At 37.3% G+C, this 20,850-nt stretch overlaps 1 protein-coding gene across 1 annotated transcript in view; it reads left to right on the top strand.

Annotated features, from left to right (window-relative positions):
- LOC142340066 (neutral amino acid transporter 9-like) overlaps positions 1–20,850 on the top strand; it is a 73,070-nt gene that overhangs the window by 26,652 nt on the left and 25,568 nt on the right. Inside the window, exons 6-9 of the mRNA XM_075390478.1 lie at positions 9,627–9,784; positions 12,141–12,317; positions 12,462–12,509; positions 13,122–13,343. Of these exons, the coding sequence (XP_075246593.1) occupies positions 9,627–9,784; positions 12,141–12,317; positions 12,462–12,509; positions 13,122–13,343 (605 nt within the window). The remainder of the gene's footprint in view (positions 1–9,626; positions 9,785–12,140; positions 12,318–12,461; positions 12,510–13,121; positions 13,344–20,850) is intronic.

The raw sequence follows: 20,850 nt of genomic DNA, 5'->3' as shown, positions 1-20,850 counted from the left end.
TGGGCAAATGTCCCTACTACAAAAGTGTTCATAAAATTAGGCTTCCAAAAAGTATTGGAACATAGTTAATTTTGCATTTTTTTTGTTAATCCTTCTTAATCCCAAAAAGTGAAAAATTTTCAACATGAAGAAGGCATTTTTGCCCTTACTAAACAAGAATTATTATGTATTGGGAACCTCTTGGAGAGCTGATGAAGTAACTTATTTGCATCCTAAGTTTCTATTCTAGAAGAAAAAGCCTAATCCCCTTAATCCCTTTGAACCAAAAAGTGAAGTAAGTTAAAAAACGTTAATTATCTTTTAATTTATTTTTTAAAATGGCAGTTTTAAAGCTTGTTATCGAAAGAAGAGAGCCTCTTGTGTGTCCTAGTGCTATTAGATGGCACATGGGCACATTGTTAAGTCCTTTCAAGGGATGTCAGAATCAGTGGAGAAAACGTGATAATACCCTGCTTCAATTCAGCCCTCTTTTGGGATTTTACAAAAATCACTTTTTAAAAATTTTGGAAAACAAACACTTCACATCCATCTTCGATTGTCCAGGGCTTGCCTCTTGACCGTTTTGTAAAAGTTTTTTAGGAATAATGTACAAAAAGTAGTACATTTTTTGCTCAAATTCACTAAAATTTCGAATTAAACTTAAGGCGCCATTTTCCACCAATCAAATTTGAGCATTTCAAATATTTGAATTTGGCGCGCAACGAACTCTGTTCTTATACAGGGTATTCTTCACGTTACACTGTACGTAGCAAATGAATTTCATTACTAAATGCCACAAATTTGAACAATAATTTTCCGAATCATTCAATTTTCTCTTCAATTCAAGTCAAGTTATTTCATTCTATTGCCATGACTTATAATTGTCGTTATTGTGGAGCTGTGCTAAGCACTAGAGGAAATCGTTCTCGTCAGGAAACCAGATTTCATCCGGACGAGATGAACTTAGCGACATATCACTGCTCGATTTGTGAATTTACTTCCCGCAGGATGAACGAGCTCGAACAACACATGCGGAGTCAACACCCGCGCTTCACTTACTGTTACCATACTTGTCACCTCGAGCTCAACAATTCTCACTTATTCGCGCAACATGCCAGGTCAGTCCACTCGTTTCCCGTGTTTGGTAACGAGTTTCAACCAACTCAACAAACGCAACCCTGCAATCGTACTCGTTGGAGCCGCTAAGAGCCGACGAAGTGGCTGCCAGAGACCTTGAAGCCTTTATGAAGACCAAGCAGGGTCAAATCGAAGAACTGATCCCAGAAAAGTTGTCGGGTGTACCTCAAAAATTTCAATTCTCAGCAGAACTTGAGCTGCTCAAGCACTTACGCAAACTCACTTCAGACACCTGTGTATGCTGAGGGATTATCTAATGCAGATTTTTCATCAATGGTGGAAAAAATGTTGGCGGTGTTGTTCGCTTTTGATTCCTCTGGAAGTGGTTGGATGGTGGAAAGAGTTATTCGGATAAATGTTAACTTCTCCAAGTACAGACCGGCCACCGGATCTTCATTTATTACCTTACCAACAAAGTTACAAAATTGTAGAGCCCTTCTCAATATATGAAACCATTTGGACAATGATTGCTTTATTTACTGTTACGTTGCTGCTTTGTTCTTCAAAAATAATGGTTGTTACAGTGAAGAAGAAAGAAACGACAGATTCAACCTAACATCTCCCGATTTCTACAAAAATATGTCGGAATTACAACCTTCTGGTGAGTTCCCAACGCCTATGGGCTTTCACAAGATGACCAAGTTCGAAACTCTTAACGATGTACAAGTTATTGTCTTCGGATTAGAAAATCGGGACTTGTTTCCAATGCGGGTGTCTAAAAGGACAACTTCCGAATTGAGCCTCGATTTGCTTCTTCTTTATGAGAATGATAAACACCATTATTTTCTTATCAAAGATTTTTGCAGGCTGTTCTGCTTCATCAAAAACATCAAATTCAGATCCCCTCTCCTCTTATTCAGAAATTGTTTTTATCTGTCTCATAACGATTTATCTTACTCTGAAGATCATGTAAAAAGCTGTGGCGAAAACACTCCAGCTGTCATCCGCATGCCAAAACCAGACAATAATTTATACAAATTCACTAACAGGTCAGCTCCTTGGTTTGCTCCCTTAGTAATCTATTTTGATTTCGAGTCGTTTCTCAAACCAGTGGCCCCCTGTGCTCCAAGTGAAGAGAGAGCTTCATCGCGACCAATTGATCGGAAAACTGCATGCAAAATTTCGTTCAAATGATTCTTAAACTTGCTAAGGATATACACGAACAGAAGCGCAAACACCCTTTCTTCCGTGGTGACCGATCATCACTTCATAAAGATGCGAGCAAACGGTGTTGCATTTGTGAGAACGAATTCTCAGAAACTGAAGAAAAAATCTGGAACACTGCCATTACAGCGGCGGCTTTCTGGGTTGGGCTCACCCACGGTGTAACAGGGTGCGCCGGAATTCCAATTTTATTCCCGTAATTGGACACATCATCCAAAATTATGACCTCCATCATATTTGTCTTAGTCTGCAAAAGTGCGAACCGACAACAACAATCAACGTCATACCAGCAACAGACGAAAAATACATAGCAATGATGCTGGGAGTGCAAGTTGATGAACTGGAGAGGGATGACAAGAAGGTCGTACCTGTTTACGATTACTACGCTTCGTTGATTCTTACAAACTCTTCAACGGATCTCGCGAAAAGCTGGTGGAGTCCTTGCCAGAGTCAGAGTTTGGTATAATGGAGTCTATGTTCGCCCATATTCCTGCACCTGACAGACAACTTCTGAAGCAGAACGGTTATTACCCTTATTCCTACATGAGCGACCGGTCAGAGTTTGCGGGGAGGGAGCTGCTGGCTCTCAGCAGATGGACGAATTCTTTGGAAAGCGGAAAAACGGATCAATCAATGAGTCCAAATTAGATAAAGCGAAGAACATGTGCCAGCTGATAAACTGTAAGACAATGCAGGACTTTCACGATTCCTATTTGAAACTGGACGTTGCCCTTCTGGCCTGCTGTTCAGAACACTGTCGCGAAATCAGTTTCCAGACATACAGATTGGACGTGCTGTTCGGAATATTGTCGCGAAATCAGTTTCCAGGCATACAGATTGGACGTGGCGCATTTTTTCACAGCGCCATATATGGCAAAAGATGCAGCTTTACGGATAACAAAAGCACGCGCAGAACTTTCAACAGAACCCGAGCACCTGCACATGATTGAGCAGTCAGTAAGAGGCAGAATTACATCCGTATTCGAAACGAGGTTCTTCAAAGCCAACAATCAGTTCTTACCGGTCTTCAACCAGAAGAGGCTTCCACATTCGGGTTGTGCCTCGACGCGAATAATTTGTATGGGGGTGTGATGCAGAAAGAGCTGCTTCCGATCGGAAGCTTTAGATTTGCCAATGAAGTTTCCATTAGCCAGATCTTGAATATGCCTCAGGATTCTGCCATCGGCTACTTGGTTGAAGTGGATCTGGATTGTCCTACAGACGTTCACGACAACCAAAGGGATTATCCGCTAGCGCCTGTAAAGGAAATTGTACAGGACGAGTGAATAAGCGCTTTCCAATTCAGATTAAAAGAGCAGTACAATATTCCTGAAGCTAAGGTCCCTAAACTACTGCAAACAGTGTTTGACAAGAACTACGTAGTCCAATATAAATTACTCCAATTATATGTGCAACTTGGATTATGTAAAACGAAACTTCACCGCGTGCTGCAATTCAATCAGGAACGATGGCTCGAACCGTAGTTTACCTTGAATAGCAATATGCGGAAAACCGCAACTAATAAATTCCAACAGAATGATAAACTCGTGAATAATTCTGTATATGGCAAAACAGTTGAGTCGAAAAGGCGACAGTCGAGGGTGGAAGTTACACGAATTGCGGAGAAAGCAGAAAAACTTGTTTCGAAATTCGAATTTGAGAGATTCAAAATATTTGGGGAGAACATGGCCGCTATGTGCAGCAAGCCGAAAATTATAACGTGGAATACGCCGACTTTTGTGGGTGCAACTGTGCTCGACTTGTCTAAGTACTACATGTACCGCTTTCATTATCAAGTTATGCGGCAAAACTTTCAATGTCGTCTATTGTACTCGGATACAGACAGCCTCATATATAGAATTGAATCAAACGATCTGTATCAGGATTTAGCCAACCAATCTGCGGAAGTAAAAAACGAATTCGATTTTTCTTCCTATCCAGAAGACCACGCACTTCATGACAACAACAATAAGTCTGAAGTGCTTAAATTCAAGGACGAATTCAGTGGAGACTATAAATCCGAGTTTGTGTGCCTCAAACCAAAGATGTATTCCTTCACATCAAAAAATGAGTCCATATAATGAATAATTTTTAACCCCTTCCCTCAGTACATTGAATGCAAGTTAAGTGCGTTGGAGGAAACTACATAACAAAACTTAAGAGCTTTTTGTAAAACATGTTTACCTTCTTTAGGTTGTCGCAAGTTGTCTGCTAAAGATGTGACCAAGGCAGCCCAAAAACTTCTCACCCACGAATTATATAAAGAAAGTCTCCAAACATCGAAACCAGTTAAAGCAGTAAACACAAGAATAACATCCAAAAATCATGTACTGAAAACGGTGACAGCTAATAAAATATCTCTATCCGCATTCGATAATAAGAGATATATCTGCGGAGATGGGTTGCGAACGCTCCCATATGGACACTTTTCTGTGGTGAGCGATAATCAAAGCGAAGCGTCTAGTTCGCACGGATGGTTTGATCCTTACCAAAGTCAGATAATTTGGGATTTCAGTACAGAGAATAGTGACAATTTAAGTGAAATTTTTCGTGACACTGAAGTGGATTGGGACTTTCCAACATACCTACCACCCCCGGAGAAAAGAATGAGAAAACACTGCAGCAAAAATTTGAACCTACTACTGGACAATGCCAGCAACTATTCGCCGCCCGATCCTGGTTTCATTAATGCGGGAGGAATGAGATGAGGACATTTCTGATGACGAAATTGTCGACTTTGATAGACGCAGCTCAGAGGAGGAACAAAGTTTTTGTTCATTCATTGATTTAGAAGCTACAGAAAGTAGCGGCGAACAGTGAAAGGGACAGTGTACAAACTCAATTTCATAGTGTGTTGAATTCAGAATGGTGTTGAGAAATACTTTGTGCGAGATTTGATTGTTCAGATTTTGTCTTATCTCAATCGTGTTGCTTTAATTTGAACTGCCCTGATTCAATTTTTATATTCAGTTCAATTTGTACGAAAGTTTCTTCAGCCTAAGTTCAAAAAGCGGACGGTCAAGTTAGAGGAAAAAGAAAGTCAGACGGCGAGACAATTACCGCCGCATTATCCGCATGCATTTAATATACCATATTATTCGCATGCAATTATATACCATATTATCCGCATGCAATTATATACCATATTATCCCCATGCAAATCTATACCCTATTATCCCCATGCAAATCTATACCCTATCATCCTCATGGCATGATAACCCCCTTTCCCAGTGCGCCCTATATTTACTACTTATATACTCAAATTGGTTTTCTTTTTTTCAGTCAATTGTAGCCGTTCAGTATATTGTCGGTCATATATATTCATAGTAGTGGGTTATGAGTTCCTGAGGTATCAAAGCCCGGCCAGCGTAGAATATATAACTAAAGAGTTTTTGAATTTCATTTTTTCGACGGAGTTATCGGGGTTTAAAGTTTTGTGAACATTTGACTAATTTTCGTTGTTTTTGTTCTTTTTTTCCGTATTTATTTGCAATTTCTTTGCTAATTTCGCTGAAAAATATGTTTAAAATGTTAACGATAGTGTTGCTGGTTTTACCTCTGAAGATAGAGGTGACTGTTGAACTTTTTTTGCTTAAAATATTTTAGTCACCTTTTTAGTCATTTTGTTTAATTTTGCTGGATTTAACACAATTACTGACACAATTTCCCTTAACTCAGAAGAGGGCTAGTTTTACTCGCGGTACCGTTGAGAGTGTTCTGGAATTAAAATTTTGCCTTTTTTTTGTTAATTTAACTCTATTAAACTAATTATCACAAAATGCTTCAAATATTGTGTCTCAAATTACCAATATCCATAATATTAGGAACAATTACGTGTTCTTAATGGACGAACGGCAACAGCAAGGCTAATTTTTGTCTAATTAATAACCGCCGTCAGCCTCTCAGTGCCTCTTATTTAGGCGCTCTCCTTTTTTTATTTGCTTCACTTTTTGATCACGTTTTTCTCGCTTGACTTCTGACTCACTTTACTCACTGTTTCAACCAAATGGATTTTTGAATTCTTTCACGTATTGATTAACGTAATATAGTGAGTACGATGAAAGTCAAAAAAGCAAAAATTAAAAGGAACGAGATAAACATATAAAGCCCTGTCATTAAGTCATAATGCATTAGATTATCGAAGTTCATTAAAGCGTTTGCCAGCTGGCATTAGTATTATGCTTAACATCCTTCAGTTTAAAAGCTGAATTAAGTGTAATTTTAGAATCTGACCGAATAGGCAGAATTTACACACCAAATAGGAGCACTTTGACACTTGGAAAAATTCTGTCAGTTTCTCTCTTAATTTTTTTCTTTTCGTTTTCAATCCCAATGTGCGTCAAGCGGGTCAACGGTGGCTATTGTCTGGCAATTTGCGGGCTATGTTCGTTATTTTATAAAAATCAAAAGTAATTCTGATTGTAGTCTGTCGCCGTCTATTTATCAAAAATTTTTTTCGCTTTTTTTTGCGTTGTTTTAAGTACAGAACAGAAATTCAATTCACGGCTCACTAATGATAGGCGTCCTGATAAGTTTCAAGTTTTTTAGTTGAAAGGTTGTGGTCGCTTTGACTTTAGAAATACTTATTTTTTGAAATGGATTATTGAGCTTTGCCAATTCTTTCTTTTTCATCAAAGTTTAGCTTCAGGTCAGCAAAGGCAGGTCTAACAGAATTCACTGGAATTATTCAGTTTTATCTTTTCTTTTTTGTTATTGTTGTATGAAAAACTTGGGATAATTGAAGGTCTTACCGGCCGCCTATGGATGAATAAGGAAACTTCACTGATTTCAATTGATAGCTAAATTTTTTCATGATTTTCAAATGTTTTTAATAAAATATATACGTTTTTTTAACTTTGCAGTTTCCTGTTTTGAGTTTACCTGATATTTAGTTGCATTCATTACAGGTCGCATGTCAAACAATGTGTTTTAAGGAAAAGCACAGTTGAACATATCTGATAATTTTATTGCGTTGAATTTTGCTTTAACGGCTTCGACATCGGTTTTTCGCTAAATTTAACTTAATTTTTTTGTTTTTGTCTGTATTTGCCGTTTTTTATAGACTTACGACAAATTCTGAATAACAACAGATCTCAATGACTCTCCTTGAAAAAGTAATTAACTTGTTTAATGGTTTTAGTTGACAGCTGATGTGTTTTTTGAAATTTTTTTCGAAAAACGAAATCGTGTTTTTTTTAACCTTGCCTCTTTTTGTTCTGGAGGTATGAGATACCATAAATCTAAAGTTTTCAGTTGATATCTAGTGGTCTTCATTAATGAAATTATTTGTTTTCAAAAACTATAAAGGCTTTTCTTAACTTTGCCGTTTTTGGTCTACCTGTTACCGATTCTCTTTAGGGACTGGTCTCATGTTTTTTATGTGTGCACGCACACTCCCGATCCTCCTGGTTTGGTCCTATTTGACAGTTTTTGTTTAGCACATGGATCAACGCTTTCCCCAAGTTTTCCATTTTGTTGTTTTCTGATAATTGTTAATTATGAAGAGCTTGTTACCGGAATGTAATTATACTAAAAATTTATATTCAATTTTGAGTCACAAATTTTTTCATAGTCCTGTCCTATCTCGAATTTTTTCCTCAAAAGCTATGCATGCAAACAAAACCAGTTAACTCAGTTGCGCGGCAGTGTCAAGTTCATACTTTTTCGAAGTTTTTGCTTAACTTCTTTGTTGCAGCAATCCAAAAAGTCTGAATATGGGTGCTACTGCAATTTTAACATGTCAATCTATAAAACTTCTGAGCAGTTAATGGTTTTTGCCGCATTTTATATACGTAAATTTGTGTTGTTGTTGTTGTTGTTGTTGTTGTTGTTGTTTAGAAATATCCAGGGGGAATACTTGATACCTTTGGTTTGCTCTGAATTGGTTTTTGGGTAATTGATGCAAAGTTGTTATTTGGGAACCGTCACACATTAGCTCTGAACTGCGATTTAATTTTTTCTGAGAAGTATTTTCAAGGTTCACCCATTTTTGTGGTGTTTGGAACCTTATGTCCGAAGCTCTTGGTTTGTCTGATAATAAAAATATATCTAACTGGAAATATAATAATAATAATAATAATAATAATAATAATAATAATAATAATAATAATGAATTTAACTAAACTTGGTTGCACCAAGCTTAGTACGTCCCTAACGGGGCTTGAATTTGGTTTCCCTCAAACACTGTCCATCCATATGGGTACAATTTGTAATTAAAATTCTTCGTAGCTAAATCAAATAGATATTCTTTGACTTCTTTTTTGAATTTGTGAGGACTTGAATATGGGTTATAGTTGGGAAAATCACGCGCCAGTGACATCGAATTGTTGAAGTTTGTAACTCGTTGGAAAAAATTTGATCGGCAACGCTGGCGATTACATTCGTTTGAGTATAAAAATATTTTCTCGTTTGATCGTGTTTTCGGATGTCCATTCCTTATTTGCCAAAATTGCTCTGCCTCAAGTGGAAGTTTTCTTGTCAAAATTCTGTTCAAATCTACGAGATCCAAAAAGACAAGTTGATATGTGATCGGAAGTAAATTTACTGATCGAAGACAATCATTGTATTCTTTATCAGTAAAATGACTGTTTGATTGTATCCATTTTAAACTTTTTCTCTGAAGCCTTTCCATTTGCCTGACGATAGTTTTACTGGCATACCAAACATTTGATCCATAAAACAAGATTGATATAATGTAAGTTTTGACTAGGTTGCATTTAACTGACAATTTTGTTTCACTTGGAATTGATCTCTTTAGATAAGCAAGCTTCTGATTGGCTTTTCGTAGAACAAAACTTAAATGATAGTCCCATGACAAGTTTTCGGAAAAATATATGCCCAGGTCTTTGAAGTGTATTTCCTGTGGGATGTTTCTATGCCTGGGAAGATGCAAAATTTGCTTGTTTTGATTTTTACGTAAGGAAAATTGCACGTTTTTAAATTTATCGAAATTGAAGTTTAACCGATTCTCCTTGCTCCACACAATAGCATTTTCAATATCTTTTTTCCAGCTGCATTTTATTGTCTACAGTGCTGACGATTTTTGTGTCATCCGCGTATAAAAAGCACTCATTGACAATTATTTCGGGTAGGTCATTTATATAAACGGAAAAAAGAAACACAGTGAAAATTGACCCTTGAGGCCCACCGCTGGTGATCGGTCGAAAACTGAGCAATCTAACGATAGTACTCAAATGAACTCGTTTTGAATCTGGCTGGTAAAATAATTTACTTTTTGAAATAGTTAGTGCTTGTATTCAAGCTGTAGACTAGCTAATTTCTTCTTAACCCTGTAGCACCTCGACCAGAATATAAGCAATCAAAGTATATGTGAGTTTGTGCTTCAGATTTGCAATCGGAAACCTGATGATAGGGACTAGCAGTTTGACAATGCCCTGGGCAATCCAACAGGCTGGTCTCCTCATGGGACTGTTCCTCATTTTGTTCATGTGCGCACTCGCGTGCTACACCTGCCTCGTCATCGTCAACCTCACTCTAACATATGGTTTATATCCTTGTTTATCTTCCTGAGTTTGTATTTGGGTATTAATGGTTGGCACCATCTGCCCAAAGTGCTATCGTTTAAGCGCTCTTCTTTTTCACTTCTCGAATAGGTGTTATGGTGATCTATTTTTTAATCGGCGAGTTATTGTTTGTTGTGAAACAGGGTATAAAAGCCGGAGCAATTTTTTGTCTAAAGTGATTTTCTCATATAATTCAACAAGTAGATCTACGTTATGAAACATTTTTGACCATTTTAAGTTTTATTCAATAGAAGATGCATTTAAACTATTTATTATCAGTTTGTTGTTTTATAGATTTTTTGCTGTTTTTGTGTTGTTTCGAGATTTTGAAGTTCATGGGTAGTTTTGTTTATTGTTCGACAAGGAATTATTGTAAAGGTGTGGTTTTTTTTTACGCTAAATTCTCGCTGGACAGTTTTTTGCGATTTTGTTCTAGAACATTTTTTGACTTCTCAAGTGACTTCACTCTTCTTCCTCATCAATTCCGGAGTTATCCGGCCATGGTTTTACCAACTATGCTGGAGTGAAATTGAAAAGGGAAATGAAACGTGTGAAAAAATTGTACATGTTTGGCTGCTGAACAATTCTGAAGAGCGAAGCGAAAAGAGAAAGCTTTTTCTTCATAGCACTGTTTTCGACAAAGCGTGAAATTGAGTTGTATGAAAATATCTCCCGACATTATTTTAGTGTGCAGCTTTCTTAAGGAGTTTCCTTTGTTTTAACTCAAGTTTTTTTGCTTATGAGGTTTGAATGTGCTTTGGTAATAATATTAAGGTTGTTTTGATAGCGTATTAAATTTTTTCGGTAATTATAATAATTATAATGACTTTTAAGCGTTGATTTTCAGGTTTTTGCGCATTTAGACTATTTTAAAAATTTTTGGCGCACGTTTTTTTAGTGAATTGGTTAATAATTGCGGAGTCTTGTTTTTATAATGCATTTATTCTGTTGACAGATATGATAAGAAGCTGGAAAATCTGATTTACTAATTGCCGCTTCAGTTTCTCAACCGGCTATTATAGCGCTCCCATTTTTTTTTTACTTCGTCGTACTAAAATTTACGCTTTACTTTATTTATTTGTTTTACCTTAGTTCAGATCTTGTTCAACATTTCGCGTGAAATCTTGTTGACTTTCTAGGCTAGTTTCACTCTTCTCTCATTCTTCTAAAAGTGATTTTAGACAGTAGTTGCTCAGCAAAGCAATTCAAAATGAACAGACAGTATCAAAAACCGAAATCAGAAATGGAAATGGGATAAACCAATAAAGCGCAATTTTAGATGACCGTTACTCGAACTTTGTTCTTTGTTACCATCTCTAATGCTCCCCTGTGTTGTCTCACTACGAAACAGGAGTATTTTGATCTTCAAAATGACATAAAAATAGTTCGCACTTTAAAATTGTTTGTGTACAAAAAACTCGAGAATCTGATCATAAATTGCAACAAAATCTTAGTTCAAAATCAACTGACAATTAACTTGGTTAACATGATATTCTCATCAACACAGCAGATTAGCAGTTCATTTAATCAAATATCAGCAGTCCGTTTCTTTTCTTCACAACAAGAAATAGGCCTCTTGCAATATGCTTTTGTTCTCCCCGCTTAGATCAGGTAAGAACAAAAACTTGGAATCTAACAAAAATCATTTTTTTTCATTAGGTTTTTCTCTTCTTTCAATCCCAATCTTGGTTATGGGAATCAACGGCGGCTGTTTTCCGGCAATCTGCCGGGTATCTTTTATATATTGTTAACTTAAGATTGTCGGATTCTGCAGACGTCTCTGCGAGTTATTTCTGGAATTCTTACGGCGCTTGTTTTTGATGAGATTTACTTTTGGTTCACGTTTTACCCAAGTATTGATTTTCACGCTTGACGTCTGACTTACGTCACTCACTATTTCAAGTGTATGGAGTGTAATTCATTCAATATATGAGCACTGTATTGAATGCAGCCGAGGTCAACCGAAACGGGTAAAACCGATAAAGTCTTGTCAATAGGTCATTCTGCATTAGGTTATCAACATTCATTAGAGCGAATGTTTATAGCAATAAGCTTAGCCTTCTGTTGAGAAGCTGAACTCTGTTCAACTGTGTTTTGCAACTGAAACTGCGCACTAATTTAGAACTTTTCGGACACTGGAAAACAGGGTCTCAATTAGATTGCTGGGACAATTTTGTTGTGGCCACAAATTTTGAAATGATTGAGAATGTAATTACGTCAAGTTGAGTGTAAACATCACATCGAAGAGTTTGACAATTGTTTAATAGTTTTGAGTGTTTTTCATGAAGCAGACTGCTCTTACATGGTTACGTACTGGATGTTGTAAGTGTGTTCCAGAAACAAATCTGAATGGAGGGAAGCCGGCAGATTTCTCAGATGTGTGTGCCCACTACCTGGGCCCAGTTGGCAAGTGGGCAGCTGTAATCTGTTCACTGTTGGCACTGATAGGCGCCATGTTTGCGTACTGGATCCTAATGACTAACTTCCTCTACAATGATATTGCCTTTGTTGTCGGTTCGTCTACTATAACATATACGTTATTGTACTTCATTGTTTACAACGCACCCTCTCTCGCAAAGCCTTTGAATCAGATTTGAATAATCGGTTATGTCAAAGTTCGCGAATGAATTATTGCAACATTGATTCGTGTGTTTTCAGACTCGATCCAGTCTAGCTCAGTGAGCCACGCAGATGATTACAAGGAATGTAAGTGAACAATTTTGCGTGATTTAATCGATTTTGTTCACCAATTTATGCTTAATGCACTGCACTGCGTGTGCGATGTGCGATAAAATAAATTTTCAACAACCTGTGTGAAAATGTTTGGTTTTGCAAAAAACGCAAAATGTCGCTTATTTAACGCAGTGTACTGAAGCGGAGAAAACTATCGTAAAATTTAAAGCCCATAATGAAATCCATATTTATAACACTTTGTTTTCCCCTGAATTTATGTTCAGACCTTTTAAACAGTTCGTAAGTTTTGGAAACAGGAAGAAAAATGCGTCAAATCTCCCTAGTTGCTCTCAGAAGTTTTAAGCCTATATCTAGGTCCTGTTGATCTTTTTTATGCGTTTTTATAAGAACGATTAGATTTCTTTTCAACTAGTTGCTCCCACCCGCAACGCCCTCTACATTCACCCCCCCCCCCCCCACGCCTTTCTTCACCCCACCCACAAAGTAAGAAAGAAAGTTTTTTGATGCATCATCGGCTGTGTTAATTGCTGCCAAATTATTTGCTTCAAAACTTGCTGCAATTTTCTTTTTCAAATTTAATGTTTTATATATTTAGCACTTTGGGTTAGCTCTTCTGATTTGTAGGTATTTGCATAGAGGGGCTAAATACGTCCTTCTACTACACGTGTTTTCGTGACTCTGACAACAGCTCTGGTCTGATGCCCTTCAACAGTAACAGTGGAGAGAGTGATCTCTATAAGAAGATGTGGGACCAGACCAACACCGTGCCCTTCTTTCTCCTCATTCTAGTCGCTCCTCTCATCAATTTCAAGAGCCCTACTTTCTTCACCAAGTTCAACTCACTAGGTAGGCGTTCCCTTTAAAGAGGAAAATATTTCTGGTTTTCGGAACTACAACTCTGGTTTCGGAACTATATCTATTTTTTCAGAACTGCAACTTCCGCAATTCTGAGCCCAGCGGCTTAAGAGGGTTTCGCGGCATATTTCTCTCGCCTGGGTTTATTCGGAATAATATTGTTAATTTCTCTTTATTAATAGCCGCCCTCATCTTCTCAGCCGGCTATTATAGCGCTCCTATTTTTTTTTTTACTTCGTCGAATAAAAAAATGTTTCGCTTTACCTCATTTTGCCGCCTTTTCAACATTTTGCGTGAAATCTTTTTGACTTCTCTAGGCTAGTTTCTCTCTTCTCTCATTCTGCTAAAAGTGATTTTGAACATCAGTTGCTCAGCGAAGCAATTCAAAATGAACAGAGTTAGTACAAAAATGGATGTCAGAAATAGAAACGGGATAAACCCATAAAGCCCAATTTTAGATGCCCGCTATTTGAACGTCGTTCCTATAAGTCTTATTTACCATCTCTAATGCTTATTGTTATTAATAGGAGCCCCTGTAGCCTCTCTCTAAGAAACAGAAGTATGTTCAACTACGAAATACCATCAAAATAAATCGGACTTAAAAAAATGTTTTTGTACAAAAATCTTTTTTTTTCAATATCTTCTGTTATTTCAATCCCAATCATGCTTATTGGAATCAACGGCGGCTATTTTCCGGCAATCTGCCGGGTATGTTTTTAATAGCCGCACAGCGATAGCTGGGGCTATTATTGGCCTTCTCTTGGTTTTTTTTTTTATTTCGTCGTCATGATTTTTGTTACGACCATATGACGTCACAGCCACTTTTTGTTCATTCGTTCATGCAATTTCAACTGAATTGCATGCGTGACGTCATTTTTCGCTCTTAGTGGAGTGAGTTTTTTTGTTCATTCGCGTGATTAAATTTTTGGTCACACTTGACTTACCTCACTCTCAAAAATGACTTCCTCACTTTGAAATTGACTTTTATTTACTTTAATTCAAAGAGATAAGGTCAAATGGGTGTGTGTCACTCTAAATGAAGGTTATTTGAGATCAGCTAATAGAGGCAGCAATAACTTATACAGATTTTTAATCAAAATATACCAGATCAGCCTTCAATGAAAAGACCAATTTTTTTGGTCTGTCTTTTTTACTGTTTTTTTAGACTGCCGATCTACGAATCTATTGCGGCTATTTTCTGGCAATCTGCCAGCTATGTTTATAAAATGCTCTCAACCTAAGTTTTTTGCTTGACCGATTTTTTCTGACCCTTTTCACTTATCGAAACGGGATAAGCAGGTAAAGCCCGGAGGGAATTAGTTTACCGCCTTGCGACTCACTGGTCTCGTCTCTAAGTATGCGATTCACCGAAGGAGTTTAAGAGACATAACTTCATGATAGAGTTGTTCTTAGGACCCCTCCCACTCCCGCACAAACTCCTCCACCCCCACTCCAAACCCATTCCACTCATAACCACGCCACTCGCCCCCAACCATGCTCCCCCCTCCCCTAATGCTTTCCCCAACCCCCGCTCCCTCAACTAAGCTAAAGCTCGCCAGTAATTTGCGAACAATTCGCCCGACGTTAGTCGGTTATGTTTGGTTGAATTGTCACAATGGTAGTGCAACTAAAATCGTATTCATAATGGAAACAAAGATGAACATGAAGCAAAGCTAGACCTGGAGACAAAAATAAATTTACATTTGTTTAATTGCTCTGGAACGAAGTTTGAAGCAATATTGTAGTCGTGAAAAACTGCTGAGGAACCAGAAGTTTGTTGTGAAGTGCAATTGAGAATTCTGCCCCCCCCCCCCCCACTCTTACCAAGTGCGGCTGGCCTCGCCAATAGTAAACTAGCTTCAACCAAAGACAACTTGTTTGAGAGCAGTTCGCTCAACGGCAGTGTTTGAAGTGTTTAAAAGATTTTCTCCATTAATTGAACTGTTATTTAAATAAAGGGCCACGATTAGTTCTCAAATAAAGTTTCTGGCCAATGTTTTAGCCCTTCTGATCTTTTTCACGCGATTTTTGAAACAACCAATATTTTAACCCTTTTTTTTCGTCGGACAAACAAATTTTGTTGAGATATGGGACTGGTAAAGTCCGGGGGTTGCTGAGTCCTTCTCTTAAGAGCCTTACTGGTCTCTGAATATGCAGTTCGCCGAAACATGACAGAACCTAATTTCATAGTGCGAGAAGCAATTCTTCGTTGTTTTGGACCTTTTTCTGTTTACGGGAAAGAATTCAAATTGGTGAAAATATCCAGATTAGCAGTGTAAAAATAGCTATTGCATGAAAACAGAATTTTCACCGCTAATATCTGCAATACAGCGCAAAGTTTTGGCATTTTATCTCCTGTCCATTTGCATTTCATCGGATCCTGTTCCATTGTTTCTAATTAGAAACATTCTATTTGAACGCTAATGCTTCGAGATATAGCGCAGATAAAGTATTTAAATAATTTGGACTCGCTGACAGAATAGAAATCCCTTGGAGATGATTTGCAATTTATTGTTGAGCACATTGCGATTACCTAGTTGTCCAGCTCATTTTTTTATCCGCGAGTTGTTTTTGTGTGATCTTCAAATACCATTTAGAGAATTGCAATTTTTTCATTTTCAGAAGGTCAACTAAAATTTCTGTTATTACGCCGATTGTTTGTTTTGTAAGTATTTGATTGATATTGGTTTTGAAAACTGGTCCTGCTTTCTCAGCTTTCACTGCGACTTTTGGGTTTCATGCTTTTCATTAGATTACGGATGTGCCGTATATGCTGGCTGCCAGTGAATAATTGTATTCTGTTTATGATTTCAATGGCATTGGCTCGGCCTGTTTTCAAAAGGTACGAAAGTTTTCAATTTGCTGTTGGTGTCAATTTTTTGGTTCAGATCTATAGTTTTGAGAAGCGTCCGGAAAATATTAAGTTCTTTGAATGCCAATTGTTTTCGTCTAATGTTTAGGACTGATCTTTCGATATTTTTAGTAGCTGAGATTGCGAGCTATTATTGGCCGTCTCTTCGTTTTTTTGTATAGTCAAGCTTCTTGTTGCAACCATATGTCACGATCACTTCAAATCTCCTTTTTGTTCATTCCTTCGTGCACTTTCACTGCATTAGGCGCGTGACACCATTTTTCCGCCTTAGTGGAGCGAATTTTTTTTTAATTTGCTTGAGAAATTTTGGACACACGTGCTTTTTCGTACTTTTCTTCAAAGACATAAGTTTATCTTAGTCTATTGCATTCTAATTGAAGATTATTTGAGAAGCAATAAGTTCTACACGTTCCTAACGAAATATAATATCTTAGCAATTAACAAAACAAAGGAGAAATTTCTCGTTTCTGTGTGGTTTTTGTCTACTTGAGACTGCAAATCTACAAAGGTATTACGCATCTTTTCTGATAATCTGCCAGCTATGTTTCAATTTCAAGAACTAAGTCAAAGGTTTTATCTCATTAAAATTGTAAGGAACAATGGGTTTGTTAATCTTATGATCTAGAGTCAATCCCTGTTTTTTCTAACTTAGAAGGCTCGTATAAATCAAGTAAGTTGTTCTTCTGAAGACATTAAAACAGTTCTGCCTGTTGACCCGAATAGTTTTCCTCACAATCGCTAGTGGTTTAAATTGTTTTAGCAGTGGTTTGTGAAGTGGATTTATTGAAAATCTACTTGTAAGTGTTTTGTACGATGAAAGTTTATACGTACCTCAATCCACGTGCTGATTTACATCTCGGTTATTTATGGATTGAGTGAATGTAACAAAAAGATAACACGTGCTTTTTATATCAATTTATCCCCAACAATTCATTTTTGTTTTGATTTAATTGTTGATCCTTGATCTATGTTAATCATCATAGTAAATTGATAGTAAAGACCGGATATCATTAGAGGTCTTGGAAGTTTTTAATCAAATGCGATGACTCAATTTCTTTTGCATATTGCCACTGTTGTCAACCATCAATTCTAAGTGCAATATTTGATTAAAAGATTTTGTTGCTGTGCCTCTCCCCCTTGTTGCTGTGGCTCTACATCAGAGGGTTGCGGAACTCACTTGCAGTCAAAAAGTGGCCACGAGAAGAGTTTGCAGCTCGTGAAGAACCAAGAGTGAGATGTTTGTGCAGCTGGTTGGGGTGAGGGACTCCATCTTCGGAGTCGTAAACTGGTGTAGCTGGGCAGTGGACTTCATTTGTGGACTTGCTTGTTGTCATTTGTGGACTTGCATTTGTGGACTTCACTAAACTTTGCTTAGTGTTTTTAAACTTTTCCTAACAGTGCTAACTTGTTCAACAAGTGCGAACCTAGTGCTTTGTAGCACACGAAAATGCAACGACACACTGATTGGTCGCTCTATAACACAGCCAATGATTTATGCACGCTGTAGAAAGGAAAAGAAGTTTTCTCTAAGTCCGGGCAAGATTTTCACTCGGCATCAAAGAAAGAGCTCACCAGACTCCATAACAAGATATGCAGCTTAACACTAGTAAATTAAGGAGTCTGTCGGAAATAATTTTTTCAATAATTCTGAAAGGGTTCCTGAAGGATCATTGAAAGTTTCGCTACTGTCTAAGGAGCAGAATTTAGTAGAAGAATATCTTTCCTTCTTTCAAACTACAGAAGAGCCTTCCAAATTGAGCTAGTTTTGGACTTTTTAGCTACCCGTCATGTTATTTAAAACGAAAGTTTAGTTATAGACTTCGTCAAGGAGTATTCTGGTACCATCACTATCACAAACAGCAGTAAAATTTTAAATAGTGAAAACTAGTGAAACCTTTGGAATCTAAAAGAGTTTTAGATTCCAAAGGTTCTTAGCGAAAGATAATATTATAATGCGTCGCTTGTGCCCAACAATACAACATAAAGTTGAGGAATCTTGTATCAGTGTCAGAATTTAGGGCAACAGGCAATGGGATTTTCTTTGGTTGGACTTTACAATTTGGAAATAACATTTCAGAAACTTGTCCTTTTGAAGAGACGTAATATGCTATCTGGGAGAACATTGACTCTACAGAAACCTCAGAGCAATACTTAGCCAGTGGAGATTCTGTTAGCTTTCGAAAAAGCAATCAGGTCATGACAATGTTGAGGAATTCTGCGAACTAAAAGATGGCGCAATAGGACTGAAAATAAGGGAGCACTATTAGGACAACCAGAGACCTTGGTTTGAGATGAGGCAGAGGAATAATTTTCAAATGACATGTTAATTATGTAGAAGAAAAAGTTTTTGGCTAGAATTCTCAACACCGTACACACCGCTCGAAAATGTCAAGGTTTGGAGAAATTGCGGGAAAAGTAACACCGATGGCTAGATGCCTTATGGAGCACTCAGGACTAGAAGAAGCTTATAAGCCATATTCGAAAATTATTATTTTCTTTCAATATTTTCTATTCAATTCAAGTGTTCACAAGACCTTTTGAAGCAACATAGAATAAGAATCCCAACTTTAAATAGAGTATCAGAGTGTTTGGTTGTTCAGCTTTTCTTCATGTAACAACATGTCGAGGCATGTTTGACAGAATTTCTCATGGAAGGAATAATTTTGGGAGCTTCAGATAATAACAGGGCTTATCTCATAGGTATTCCAAGGGATCATTGAATTTAGAAAATCTCATTGTGTCCTTCAGTGGAAAACAAATTGTTTGTTGAAGTCGAAGAAATGAATGAAAGCCTAGCAAATAAAAAGCAGTCCGATGGATTTGTTGATTTAAATCCAGTAGCACTTGCTGAAATTGTCAATGAAGGGTTACTGCCTAGTCTATTGATAAAACCATGGGGGATAGAAATTGATATGAAGCAGTGAACTTAGAATGTAAGTCAAAACATTCGTTGGAAACTGGGAGAGAAGAATAGAATTAAGCCCATTGATAGCCGCTGACACTTCGGTCTTGAGTTTGGTGCTAGTAGGGAGATGACCAAAGATGAGGCAAGATTCGTGTCGAAGAGTTTTAGCCGAGTAACATGCAGGTCGATTTTACAACGAAATGTACTCCCCAACAACATGCCTCTCAACCATTAGAGTACTGATAAGCTATGCAGTATGGAAAGAGGTAACAATCCGAAGCCTTTGCAAAACTTCACGAAAAAAGAATTCCACTTTGTAAACTCAACAAAAGTTAGATGGATGGAAACAGTCCGGTATAATTTGGTACTTAACAATTAATTTTTTCCCTGATCAATTAGGCTTCACACCGGCTATTCGAGATCAATGTCTTTTTTAAAGAAAGGTGGAAACTGTTTGCACGGAATGTTGTCTTTGGGTAGATGATATGGTGATATGAGGAGTGCAAAAATAAAGTTCTGGAATAGTTCCAAATTAGCAGATACGGAGTTCTAGATTTTAGTTGGTTCATAAATATTAAAATTGAGCGAACCGAAAACGAAATAATGCTCAGTCAGTAAGCTAATGTTGAAAATTTTGCCAGAAAAAATTAATATGAGCGGATGAAAAACACCAGAAACACCAATAGAAGTTCGCCTAAAAATCTAAATTTGATTCACCAGAACTAGGTAGCAATGAGCAAAGAGAAATGCAATCATTAGTATCTGGTTTAAACAAGTAGACAAGATATTTCGCATGCAGAAATTTATTGAATCTTTGCTGAGAACCCTGGAAAGCGACATTGGAATAAGGCAGAATGATGTTTACGTTACATAAAAGGTACAAAGTCAGAGAAGACTTTTAAAAAAAAGTGAGAACGTGGATTTGACAGGATTTTCGGACTCAGATTGGGCAGGCAACATAGCCGATAGAAACAGTACAAGTCGTTTTTGTTTTAAACTTTACAGTAGTTCAGGTGCGTTCAGTTTGGCGTGTATCTGCTCTAACGATTGAAGCTGAGCTTAACGCTGTTGTAGAGGCAAGTAAGGAAGCGGAACTTTTTGCGATGCTCTTACGAAATTAATTTTTGAAAATCAGCAGCAAATAAACATCTTTGTAGAAAATCAAGCTTTTATTGCTCTTACTAAGGATTTTATAGAATCATGGAAAGACAGCTTTTTGCATCAAAGGTGCACTTTTTCGGAGTTCAGACGAAAGTCGACTATTAGAGCTGAACTGCTTGCCTACTGATAGCATGCCGTCTGACATCTCTACAAAAGCATTAAGGCCAAAGTATAACTTTCGTGTTGCTGTCCCCGGATCAAACAATTACATGATAAGGGTATTGAAATTATATTTAATCTTTATCGATTGAAAGTTTATACTTACCTCAATGCACGTGCTGATATACATCTGTTTATTTATGAAATGAGCGAATGTAACAGGAAGCTTACACTTTCTATTTAAGCCAACTTTGTCCCCAATTATTCCTTTTAGGTGTGTGTGTGAACTGTTGATGCTTGATCTGGGTTATGTAAGTTATCACAGTAAAATGCTAGTAAAGATCGGATATCATGAGAAGTCACGGAAGTGGTAAATCAAAGGTGATCACAATGATTGTAGAAAAGCACTTTCTTAGGGTAGTAGATAGGGGATGAATTTTGTGCTTTTTGGTACTCTTGTC

The sequence above is a fragment of the Convolutriloba macropyga genome, chromosome 1 (assembly GCF_964194025.1).
Source record: "Convolutriloba macropyga chromosome 1, txConMacr16.3, whole genome shotgun sequence".
In the NCBI taxonomy this organism is placed as follows: domain Eukaryota; kingdom Metazoa; phylum Xenacoelomorpha; order Acoela; family Convolutidae; genus Convolutriloba; species Convolutriloba macropyga.
This window is presented reverse-complemented; position numbering and strand designations above follow the sequence as displayed.